This window comes from Punica granatum, chromosome 6, assembly GCF_007655135.1.
Source record: "Punica granatum isolate Tunisia-2019 chromosome 6, ASM765513v2, whole genome shotgun sequence".
Taxonomy (NCBI): Eukaryota; Viridiplantae; Streptophyta; class Magnoliopsida; order Myrtales; family Lythraceae; genus Punica; species Punica granatum.
This window is the reverse complement of record NC_045132.1, coordinates 17,435,386-17,445,906: the sequence shown is the minus strand read 5'-3', so window position 1 is coordinate 17,445,906 and position 10,521 is coordinate 17,435,386. Positions and strand designations below refer to the sequence as shown.

The window sequence follows — 10,521 nt, the reverse complement described above, 5'->3', positions numbered from 1 at the left end:
CGACCAGATGGTAAGGAGTTTATTATTTTCCTTAAGATTTCAGGTCAAACTTTGCGAAGACACCCTATAAATGACTCTCATTAATGTATGTTCCTAGCATAATTAGCCCTTTTGGACCAATCCAGGATGGATTAGACTAGATTTTTTTTTTTGAATCTCGATATCCAGAAGAGCAATTGGACCTAGATTAATCCAGTCAAGTCAAGTCGACCCACTAAGAGATAAAGCTCTTGTTGAGAATTGACTCAACAATCAACGAAGAAAATGCGGAAGTAAGAAGAAAATGCACAAAATATACGTGATAAACCCTCAAACGTTGTGGAAATATTTAAAGGAAACATCCACAGACAAATGAGACTCGACAGTGACTTCTTAACCAACAACAATCATGCAATGAAGTACAATACGAGTGCGTCCCACACAGGCGCAATGGCCGACTACAAACAAGGAGCCCTAATCCTCAAAGATATATCCATCTCAAGAAAAATCTCACTCTCTAAACGCCCATGCACTTTACATCAAGGATCTCGATACATATATATAGTATCCCAATTCATTCTCAATGAAAAATTCCTATTTGATCTCTATCGAAAATAACTATAAATACAAGACTCTCAAAATATTCTCTCACCAATGATAGATGTCTAAATCCACAAACTAGTAAACAGAGTTGGGTCAAAATTCAAGACACAATTTTTAACAATTCTCTCAGTGTGAATTTTCTACATTCACAATTACTCGAATCCAAGACATTGCTTAAGCAGAATATGTGCTGAACCGCTTGAACTAATCCAAGAAAAGAGATAAAAAGATAAAAAGGAATGAAAATCTAGAAAAGAGATATACTAGATTTAAACTCGAGTAATGGTAACCCTAGAAAAGAGATAAAAAGGAATGAAAATCTAAAGTACTTGTTATATGTGAAAAACCTCACAACCCGTCTAGCCTGCAAATAGAAGTTCATTTTCTGCAAGCCCAATTCTTATCTGAAAAAACTAGGTCCCAATATTTTTCTTAGAAAAACAAAAAGATTTTTAATTTATTTTATCTTTTTTTCCCTGTGGAAAAATGTGGGCTAATCAAACGTGCGTCTATTCAAATGGTTTAATACTTATTTTCGCTTTAGTAAAGTCTCGAATAGTCCTTGTGAATGTAAAAAATTCACGTTATGAGAATTTTACCTCTTAATGGACTGACCTAATTTGATTAGATTAGTCAAGGTCTAATTAGACTTTCAGATATTAAGTTTAAAAAAAAAAAAAAGTGGGCCAGAAGATTATGTGATATATATTGGTCATCGTATGCGCTAATCTTTGTCTTCGATAAACCTCCGTTTATCCTCCGTCACTCCCTCCTCTGCTTCTCTCTCCTCCTCAACCGAAACCGATAAACCTTATTTTTCCAGCAGATGATCTCTCCGAGAACCAGTTCCTAGCCAGACTCTCCGATCAATGGTCAGATATCGCGATCAGCCTCCCGCAAGAATCCGTCCATCAACCTCGGGGCAGCAAAATTAGGACATCATCTGTTATTGATCACTGATCAGACTCCAAGAAGAAGAAGATGAAGAACACCCAAGTGCCGGAGTGCGTCGAGTGCCACACCACGAAGACACCGATGTGGAGAGGCGGGCCTGCCGGGCCTCGGGTACGTATTAGTATTGCTTTCATCCCGATCGATCAATCTATCAATCCCTTTTCTGTTCTATTGGTTTCCTGATCGATATTGTTCGGTGATGGTGCTGTGGTTTTTCAGTCACTGTGCAATGCGTGCGGGATCAAATACAGGAAGAGGAACCGGGGATTGCTCGGCTCGGAGAATCGGGTATCGAAGAAGACGTCCGAGGATAGTAACAGTAGCAGCAGTAACAGCAGAGGGAAACAGAGGTGGAAGCTGAGGGAGGAAGAGGAAGCTGCTATACTCTTGATGGCTCTGTCCTGTGGCTCTGTTTCTGCATAAAAAGATTACCGATGATGAAGCAATCTCCAATACTTCTGGGTTCATTTTGGTGATCCTTTTTTTGGCTCGGAATTCGATGGAATCAAATCGAATGATGAAGCTGTAAATGAAGGAACTGAAGATCAATGAAAGAATGTTCTTCAGAAAATTGAAAACAGGAACTTTTCTCTATTTCTTTTATTTTTCTTTCTATGTTGTTGGGTTTCTTGTCTTGTCAGTTCTCGTGTTGATACTCTAACGAGTATAAATTTATTTTGGTCCATCTTTCCATTTATTATTATCCCTTAAATGAGTGGAATTGTTTTTACTTTTTTCTTCGAGGTCTTAAGACTCTACTAATAGTTTGAGGTGTAATGATATGTTTTTTTTTTCTAAACATTATTCTTAACAAGAATGGTGCATGAATATAGAAAAATGGAATCAATCCATAAGAGAAATTTCATCTATGAATATTTATCTTGAATAGAGAAATAGAATATCAATGGTCTATGATATGTATATTTCGATGGATCTTTTATCTTTGTTGGATACGTTTGATACGGTTGACACTAATAGATATACAGAATCATCTATTCGTTATTATATTGTCCAAAGTAACTTATTTGATGTTTTCTTATAACATTTCGTGGACCATAAGGTGGTCTTTTTTTGGTAGTAGATATACAATGATAAAGGGGAGGATATATTAAAGTGTCTCAATAAGTTATGCTTAGTGCTTTAATTAATTTTGAAAAATAATTTGTGTTTTGCTTGGGCAATACACAACAATAGACTATGGAGATGTCGATAGAAAGATCCAAAAGCCAACTACTTCCGATCCCTATAATTTGTAGACCCCAACATTATAAAATTACGACCAACTTTATCATGTACCTACTTTCTCTTTTACTCCTTTTTTATGTCTTTTTCCGATTGAAATTCTAAGAGCAGAGGAACCAAAATAATGTCTTTCTCATTTTACTTACTTATTTATTTATTTAGCTTTATAATCTTATATAAGTTCCGTCCACTATATATTGGGCATTGCTCATCTATAAGGAAAAGCCAATTGGTGCCGCCACAAAGTTATATTTAATGTACTCTCAACTCTATAAATTGCTGAGAAAACTCTTCCATCATTATCGAAGATCAATTGATAAATATATATATATGAGTTTATAACTTTTTAACAATTTTTGTATTGGTTTTAGAAATACATATTCATACCAGTTAAGTATCGAATTCTCTGATTAGAGAATAAAAAATCTTTAGATTCGATTCTTACAAATAATTTCTCATGTCCATCTATTTCCGTATTTCCTATCCCCTAATTAGGTCAAGAGGCAATCCTTGTCCTAGAAAAAAATAATTCAATTTCTTTTCTGAAAGTTCAAATTGATTTCATTTCTTGTTGAGTTTTTGAAAATAGAAACAAAATTTCAAAATACTCAATAACTAACTATACATGAAGATGAGCAAATATCCAATTACCATACAAGTGGAGAATATCCTTGGTCAGTCTAAAATTATAAGCTAAAAAGCTCGGTGAGCATTATCTACGTATGTGCCTAATTTTGTCTAGTCACAATCTTCTCATATACGGGATTTTTCTTTAGCCTCATCTCATATACGAGATTAAAATCTTATTTGAAAATGGAGTTGAGTTAAATTCTAACTATGTATATAGATATATTTATATTTATATTTGGTTGTAATAATAGGTGGAGAGAGAACAAAAAAGTGATGATTGTGTTTACGGTAATGAATAGTTAAAAGAAAATAATAATTGTGATGTTAAATTGTAAAAAAAAAAGTAATGAATAATTGAAAGAATTTAATATTAAAAATTAAATTGAATGGTAATTAAGATAAAAAATTAAAAAATGAAAAAGTAATAATTCTATTATTGAATTGAAGATGAGTGGAGTTAAAGTAGAGTAGAATAAAAAAATTGTTCCAAAACTAAACATGACCTTTGCTAAAAATAGTTCAAATCTATGAAGTCAAACCACAAGAATAGTAAACCGAATTCTCAATGTCAAATTTTTTTCTAAATTGACGAATTGATAACCGGAATTAATTTATTCCAATAAAAAATCTATCTGGTCTCATAATGACACCGAAAAGTATATTGATAGAAGGTTGTGCCTTTTTTCTTCCTTTTCTTTTTCTTTATTCCTTATATATACGTATTACCATCATGAAGGATTGAGAAACAAGATGTAATGTGATAATACACGCTCGCATTTAATTAAAAGGATACAAACTTAATTTTCACATACAATACCTATCATATTCTTTTATTAATTATTAAAATTTTTATTTTATTGTACGAAACATTCTTATTATCCGAAAATTAAAAAAAATTAGAATGCTAGAACCATCTAGGATAAAGTGAGGAGTTCACTAGAAGTCCTGCACCGAGACAAAAGCCCACCCCACACTAACCCACTTGGGTTCTAGCAGGTTCTCCTCACTTCCCCAGAAATCAAAAGACGAGACCAGAAAGCGACACGTCAGCATACACCGTCAACAATTGGACACACCGTCTCCTCTCGCCACGTGGGAAACCCTCATACGTGTCCTCCTCCGCACCATCTCCTCCTCTCCAGAAAGTACCACTCGGTCCCTTTTCTTCGAGAGTGTATGTTGTCGTGTTGTATTGTCCGAGAAAAAAATAAGACTGACAGGACATTGTCATCGTAATCATCTCAGCGAAGCGGCAACTTTGGGGAATAATATGCAACCGTTAAGGTTAGCAGCTGCCATCGCCGGACGGAGGGCTTATACCAATTACTGGGCCCCGGCCACCATCGGTCAGCGGCTGGCGGTGTCGGCCTCGTCCGGGCGCAACGCTGATCCCGACGTCCACGCCAGGGACTATGACGAGCCAGTGGTTTTCTCCGGAGAGCCAGAAGTACGTTGACTCAGTTTTTCGTGGTTCATTTCAAAATTTCATCTATCGCTATGCAAATGGATCATGTGATCGTGTAGGTATGATTTGTATGATCGAAAAGTAGAGGTACATTTTCTTTGTAAGTTTATCGGAATTTGTTTGATCGAGGTACGCGTTCATTGCACAAGTTGGTTGTAGTATGAAAATTAACACAGCTGTTGATCATTGCAGGAAACGAAGAACGTTGCGGAGCCTAAGCCAGCAGCTGAGGCTCCCCAAGAGGCCCAACACAAACCCAACAAATCAGCGTCCTCCGACCCCTTCGCGCATCCGAAGCCTCCGCACTTGTCCTCCCAGCGGCTCGAGTCCTCCGGAGCATACAACCCTTCAGAGCCCAACACCGAGCAGAGACGACGCAACACTTCATCCTCTGCCAACCTCGAGTCGGTGTCCTGCGCCGGGCTCGATGGCTCCCCGTGGCCGAGCGAAGCCGAGGATGGTCAAGGCAGGGCGGAGCGTAGCAAGAGGGGTGACCAGGTCGAAGATGACAGCGACTACTATAAGCACCACCAGGCGTCTCCGCTGTCGGAGGTCGAGTTTGCCGACACGAGAAAGCCCATAACGAGGGCCACGGATGGAACAGCGGGTTCTTCGTACTACGGTGGGAACCCAGACGTGGTGGGGTGGCGGCCCGAGCAGCTGGACACAGCGGAGGAGGCTCTTCTCAGGGCCGTCAGGATATGGCGTGAGTCGGCCATGAGGGGCGACCCGGACGCACCTCAATCCAAGGTGTTGAGGGCCCTTCGAGGTGAAGTCTGACATGTAAATTTGTTCTAGCTGTGTGTGAGTGATGCTTTGACGATTTTGTGGTTGTGTTTGTTTTCGATTCGTTCCTGTCGTTCTTGGCCGATAATGTAGACAAGTTGTACTATGTATGTTTGTCTTAATTTTTTTTTTTTTTTTGTGAAGGTATTTGTCCCTTTGTTATGTCAAGTAGATGTAGCCTGAACATAGGTTTAGTCGAAGCAATTCGATATTTTCTCTCTCTTAAAATTTAAAGTTTTATCCTTTTATAAGATCATTCTGAACAAGTTGGATTAATTAGGATCGACACGAACCTTCGGGCCTTCGGATAGTGGGCTCATACTGAAAAGTAAAAAAAAAAAAAAGAGGAGAAAATGTGGTCTGGGGATTTAATGTGGGATCATCATGACCATTGTGTTATCAGTACCATCATTCTGATCAAGGACTTACGACCAGAAGTACACTGATTAAGGGTCTATGATCGGAAGCATGAATTGCAAATCGGTGTAGATTAATCTAGAAATTCGGCACGTTCAATTTCTTTAAGCTTATGAATGGATAAATTTACGAATAGAGAAAATTTATAATTACGAGGGAGTTACATAATTGTAGTTCATTGGGCTTTTGTACAACAAAAGGTTGAGCAAGCATGCATGCCGGGCTGGACAGTTACGATGGACAGACAGGAGCCCATAGAAATAAGGCTTTGGGCTGCTCTTCCAAACCTCATTTTGGTCCGAATTCCGCCAAAAACCTAAGCCGTCTGATCAAACAGTTTCAAAATTGCGGGCCTCCCCAAGGAACGGCCGAATATAACGCCACGTGTACCCATACCTCTTGCCGTGGTGCCACATCATCACCGAGAATCCGCCAAATAAGCATTTCAAATTGCAGAGGCAGGAGCGTTCTTTCATTCACGTCCGCTCGCCGATCGGATAAGTTACTAAGAGAACTGCAAAAGGAGGCCGACGAAAATGGCAAGAGCGAATCGCGCTGTCGCCCATCATCCTCCGTACTCCGAGGTTTCATTTCGGCAGAATCTCCCGTAGAAAACCAGCGTTTCATTTCGTCGTTTCGCTGACCGACCGGGGACTTCGATTTCTTTTTGTGCAGTTAATAAGCGAGGCGATCCTGACCCTGAAGGACAGGAGGGGATCGAGCCAGCAAGCGATTGCGAAGTTCATCGAGGACAAGTACGGAGCAGCCCTCCCGTCGAATTTCAGGAAAATTCTGTCTGTCCAACTGAGGAAGTTGGTGAAGTCCGAGAAGCTGTCCAAGATCAAAAATTCCTACAAGGTCTCCTCCGGTCCCCAGAGGCCGACCCCCTTGGTCACGAAGCTGAAAGGGAAGAGAGCGATGAAGAAGAAGGAGAAGAGCAAGACGAAGATCAAGCGGTTGAGTCAAGTACAGACTCCAGAGGCTCTGAAGGGAGCCGAGAAGGGGATGCCGGAAAAAGGCCAGAACCGGAAGTTGAAGCGGTTGAGTCAGATTAGGACTCCCGAGGATCTAAGGAAGACCAACAAGAAGAGGAACTTGATTGCCGGGAAAGGAAAGGATGTGACTTTGAAGAATTAGGTGTCCTTCCAGAATGGCTAAGAGAGGCAAATATGGACGTGGATCGATTTTTTTCGGAATCGATCCAGTTCTCGTGTTACTCTGATGCTGTATCTGTTTGTCTTTAGTTTGCTCTATCTACGTGCTTGTCTTAGTTTCTGCAGATAATGCTTATGTGGCAGTGGATGTATATATCTGTTTGGGTAATATTTTGATCCTTATATTATGGTTGTTTTGGCAACAATAAATGAAGCAAAACAATTTAACGAACAAACATGGGCATAACATTCGAAGTTATTGATCGATATGTTGTCTAAACTCTTCGTTCATCTCATGTGTTAGCTGATCTCTGTCGTGCTAATGATCTAAGAGCCAGTTTGCTATGAGGGTGCTCACAGGGTTCCACTGGGGATACCTTGCTATTGATTCCTCGATAGCTATAGCCTACATCAGACGGCGTGGACGGCAGTATGAGAGGTATTGAAGAGCAAACTCGGTGATAATGTTTACTTGAACAGCTACTTGATCGAGACTTGCTGGGATTGTGTTACATATATTGTCGATAGTCCAATATATCATCACTTAGTAATGAAACTTGCAGGCAATTTAGAGCACCAGAAAGGACAGACCAGAGAGGATGCAATTTTATGGTAATGTTTATACTCAGTTTAGTCACACGTGATTCTTTTTGATAAGTTCAGTCACATTTGATTCTATTGTGCCATAAACGGTTATTTTCCTTGTAATTTCGGCTAGAAGGCAACACGATTTAACTTCTCCAATGATCTCAGACCCATCTGCCAAGGGCAAGTACGTTGTTTATTGATTGCCTGTGTGGTCAGAGATGCCAGGAACGATATGATCATACCATGGAAATGTCAAAACACATCTTAGGCTGATGCAAAATTAATTCCGTACACATAAAGTATCGTTGGCGATGTTGATACACCCTTCGCCGAGGCTGCGTCCATCCCATTGGGGCTTGGCCGATCCTCTGCCACTATTTGGCCGTGGTTGGTGCCACTGACTCTCCTAATGCTGGAACCGCTCTGTTTCTGCTCTGTCATCATAACTTGTATATATTTTTCGATGCGAATCCTAGTATTCAAAAGTCCAATAGGCCTCAACTAATCTAATCGAGTCGGATTGACCCATTAAAGGATAAAGCTAACATTTAAAGCAAAATTAACCAAGTTTTTCATATTTAAGGCAGTTTCCAAAGTATATGTTTTCTTCTCCAAGAAAAGTTTAAAATTAGTCGTATTTGAAATAATTGGTTAGTATGACCAGCTTATTTACTACGAGATTTTATAGTGATCCTACCTCATGTGAGGAAGAATTAATTAGATTGCGATAAATAAATAAACGGGGTGCTATATAAGTGATGAATCGTCATATTCTTTTTTGTGTGAACTCTAGTATCAGGAAGTCCAACTGAGCCCCCACGAATCCAGTCGAACTGGGTTGGCCCACTAAGGGGTAAAACTCTCGCAACATGAATTTTGTACATTTATAAGAACTCGAATCCGAAACTTTACTTAGGTGGAACAAGCATCAAACCGCTTGAACCAACCCATGTTGATAATTGTGATATACATATATATGTATATGTATGTATATATACACATTAGTTATAGCATTATGGTTGTTCTTTTTGACAAGAGATTATTCGATGATCCTACATCGTCACGTGACGTAAGGAAGCACCAATTAAAATTGTAATAAATTAAATAATAAGTACTAATCACTCCATTAATTATGGTAAGTTTTCTCAATTGAAGCAAGCTTATTGGTTTTTTTTCACCACATCATTATGATGTATGGTTGTTTATCTTGTGACTTGTAGATGAGGCATGCTTGAAGAGTTGGAGCATAATCTATTTCTAGACAAGAATATGTTCTTTTTTTTCCTATCTGAACATTGATATCCGAAAATTCAATTGGAACCCCTATTAATCCAATCAAATCGGGTCAACGCACTTAGGGATAAAATTCTCCAAGCATGGATTTTCTGCATGGACTCGAACATGAGATCTTGTTTAACCAGAACAAACGTCGAACCACTTTAACCAATTCATATTGGTCAGTAACACGTTCATTTGAAAGGCCAGTTACTAATTCAACAAAAAACAAAAACAAAAACAAAAGGCCAGTTAATACTTTCCCGGAGACCCATTTGATAATTTTCTCTTACCTTTTGCCTTTTTTTTTCTTTTTTTTTTCATCTTTTATATGCGGTCAGATTATGTGCTGGTCAATTGATACATACTCCTCAATTGGTCCATCAAACCTCCTTTGACAAGTCAGAGCAAGTCATCCATACCCAGCTTGGGAGATTTACAGGAATATCATCCTAAATCTTGATCCAAGGAGGACTTATCTTTTCTTTCGATTTAAATAACCTTTGTAAATGTTGTTTAAAGTGAAGGCAAGAAAAGTTCTCTCCTAATGTACATACCATAATATATAAAAGCAAGCATAGTAACTCTCATCTTTATTACTTCTCTTCTCTATTATTATTTCATGGGAAAAAGATAATTTTTGTCCAATAAGTTTCGCCTTTAGATCATTTTGATTCTATAAGTTTAAAAAAGACTGAATCAATCATATACATTTGGTTCGTTGGACCGTTTTGATCCGTTTCGTAACTTGACATAACAGAGCCGTTGGAGTGAACTTAACACTGTTAATTTTGTCCCGTGTCTATTAATTATTGGTTTAAATTTAAAATATTTTAAACAATTAAACAGAAAAATAAAAAAATAATTTAAAAAAAAAAAAAGAACCCAGTCCTTACGAGCTAGGTTCCCATCGGCAGGGGGAGCCTCTGTGAGGTCGCTGGGAGGAAGGTGTGGCGGGCCCCCCACCATTAGTCCCCCCTACCGGCAAGGAACCAGCTTGAAATGGCAGGGTTCTTTTTTTTTTTTTTTTTTTTATTTATTTAAATAGTTACGTGGACAAAATTAATGGTGTTGAGTCTACATTAGCATCTCTGTTATGTCAAGTCATGAAACGGAATAAAATTGTCTATCGAACCAAATATATAGGACTAATTTGACATTTTCAAACTTTTAAGATCAAAATTGCTTGAAGAGTTATCACCGAAAAAAAAATTGCTTGAAGAGCAAATTTATATGACCAAATTTGCCTTTTTCCCATTAAGATTGAATAAAAACTATCGTCTCACTTTCATTTCCTAAAAGTACTTTTAATAAAGAAAATTTTACTATAAGGGAGATCTGTAAGTCTAGTGTAATAAAATAAAAATCTTAATAGTAAAATAAATTTAATTAATAACAATTACTAAATCATATGGTTATAATTGTAAT

General features: G+C 38.2%; 3 protein-coding genes across 3 annotated transcripts; all 3 read left to right on the top strand.

Moving 5' to 3' along the window:
- The first annotated feature begins 1,321 nt into the window (after positions 1-1,321).
- On the top strand, positions 1,322-2,279 carry LOC116210094 (GATA transcription factor 23-like). Its single transcript, XM_031543905.1, has 2 exons — positions 1,322-1,647; positions 1,756-2,279. The coding sequence occupies exons 1-2, from the start codon at positions 1,564-1,566 to the stop codon at positions 1,957-1,959; spliced, it is 288 nt and encodes a 95-aa protein (XP_031399765.1). The 5' UTR covers positions 1,322-1,563; the 3' UTR covers positions 1,960-2,279.
- Positions 2,280-4,591: 2,312 nt separating this feature from the next.
- Positions 4,592-5,870, top strand: LOC116209823. The gene is made up of 2 exons (XM_031543540.1): positions 4,592-4,855; positions 5,066-5,870. The coding sequence occupies exons 1-2, from the start codon at positions 4,679-4,681 to the stop codon at positions 5,651-5,653; spliced, it is 765 nt and encodes a 254-aa protein (XP_031399400.1). The 5' UTR covers positions 4,592-4,678; the 3' UTR covers positions 5,654-5,870.
- Positions 5,871-6,514: 644 nt separating this feature from the next.
- LOC116209824 (histone H1-like) lies at positions 6,515-7,466 on the top strand. The gene is made up of 2 exons (XM_031543541.1): positions 6,515-6,660; positions 6,752-7,466. The coding sequence occupies exons 1-2, from the start codon at positions 6,613-6,615 to the stop codon at positions 7,211-7,213; spliced, it is 510 nt and encodes a 169-aa protein (XP_031399401.1). The 5' UTR covers positions 6,515-6,612; the 3' UTR covers positions 7,214-7,466.
- The last annotated feature ends 3,055 nt before the right edge of the window (positions 7,467-10,521 follow it).

What these genes read in the sequence shown, in the direction of transcription:
- LOC116209824 (XM_031543541.1), top strand. Translation starts at nt 6,613, where the DNA reads ATGGCAAGAGCGAATCGCGCTGTCGCCCATCATCCTCCGTACTCCGAG. An exon ending in ATCATCCTCCGTACTCCGAG is followed by an intron (nt 6,661 to 6,751) that starts GTTTCATTTCGG and finishes CTTTTTGTGCAG; the next exon opens with TTAATAAGCGAGGCGATCCT.
- LOC116210094 (XM_031543905.1), top strand. Translation starts at nt 1,564, where the DNA reads ATGAAGAACACCCAAGTGCCGGAGTGCGTCGAGTGCCACACCACGAAG. An exon ending in GCGGGCCTGCCGGGCCTCGG is followed by an intron (nt 1,648 to 1,755) that starts GTACGTATTAGT and finishes GTGGTTTTTCAG; the next exon opens with TCACTGTGCAATGCGTGCGG.
- LOC116209823 (XM_031543540.1), top strand. Translation starts at nt 4,679, where the DNA reads ATGCAACCGTTAAGGTTAGCAGCTGCCATCGCCGGACGGAGGGCTTAT. An exon ending in TTTTCTCCGGAGAGCCAGAA is followed by an intron (nt 4,856 to 5,065) that starts GTACGTTGACTC and finishes TGATCATTGCAG; the next exon opens with GAAACGAAGAACGTTGCGGA.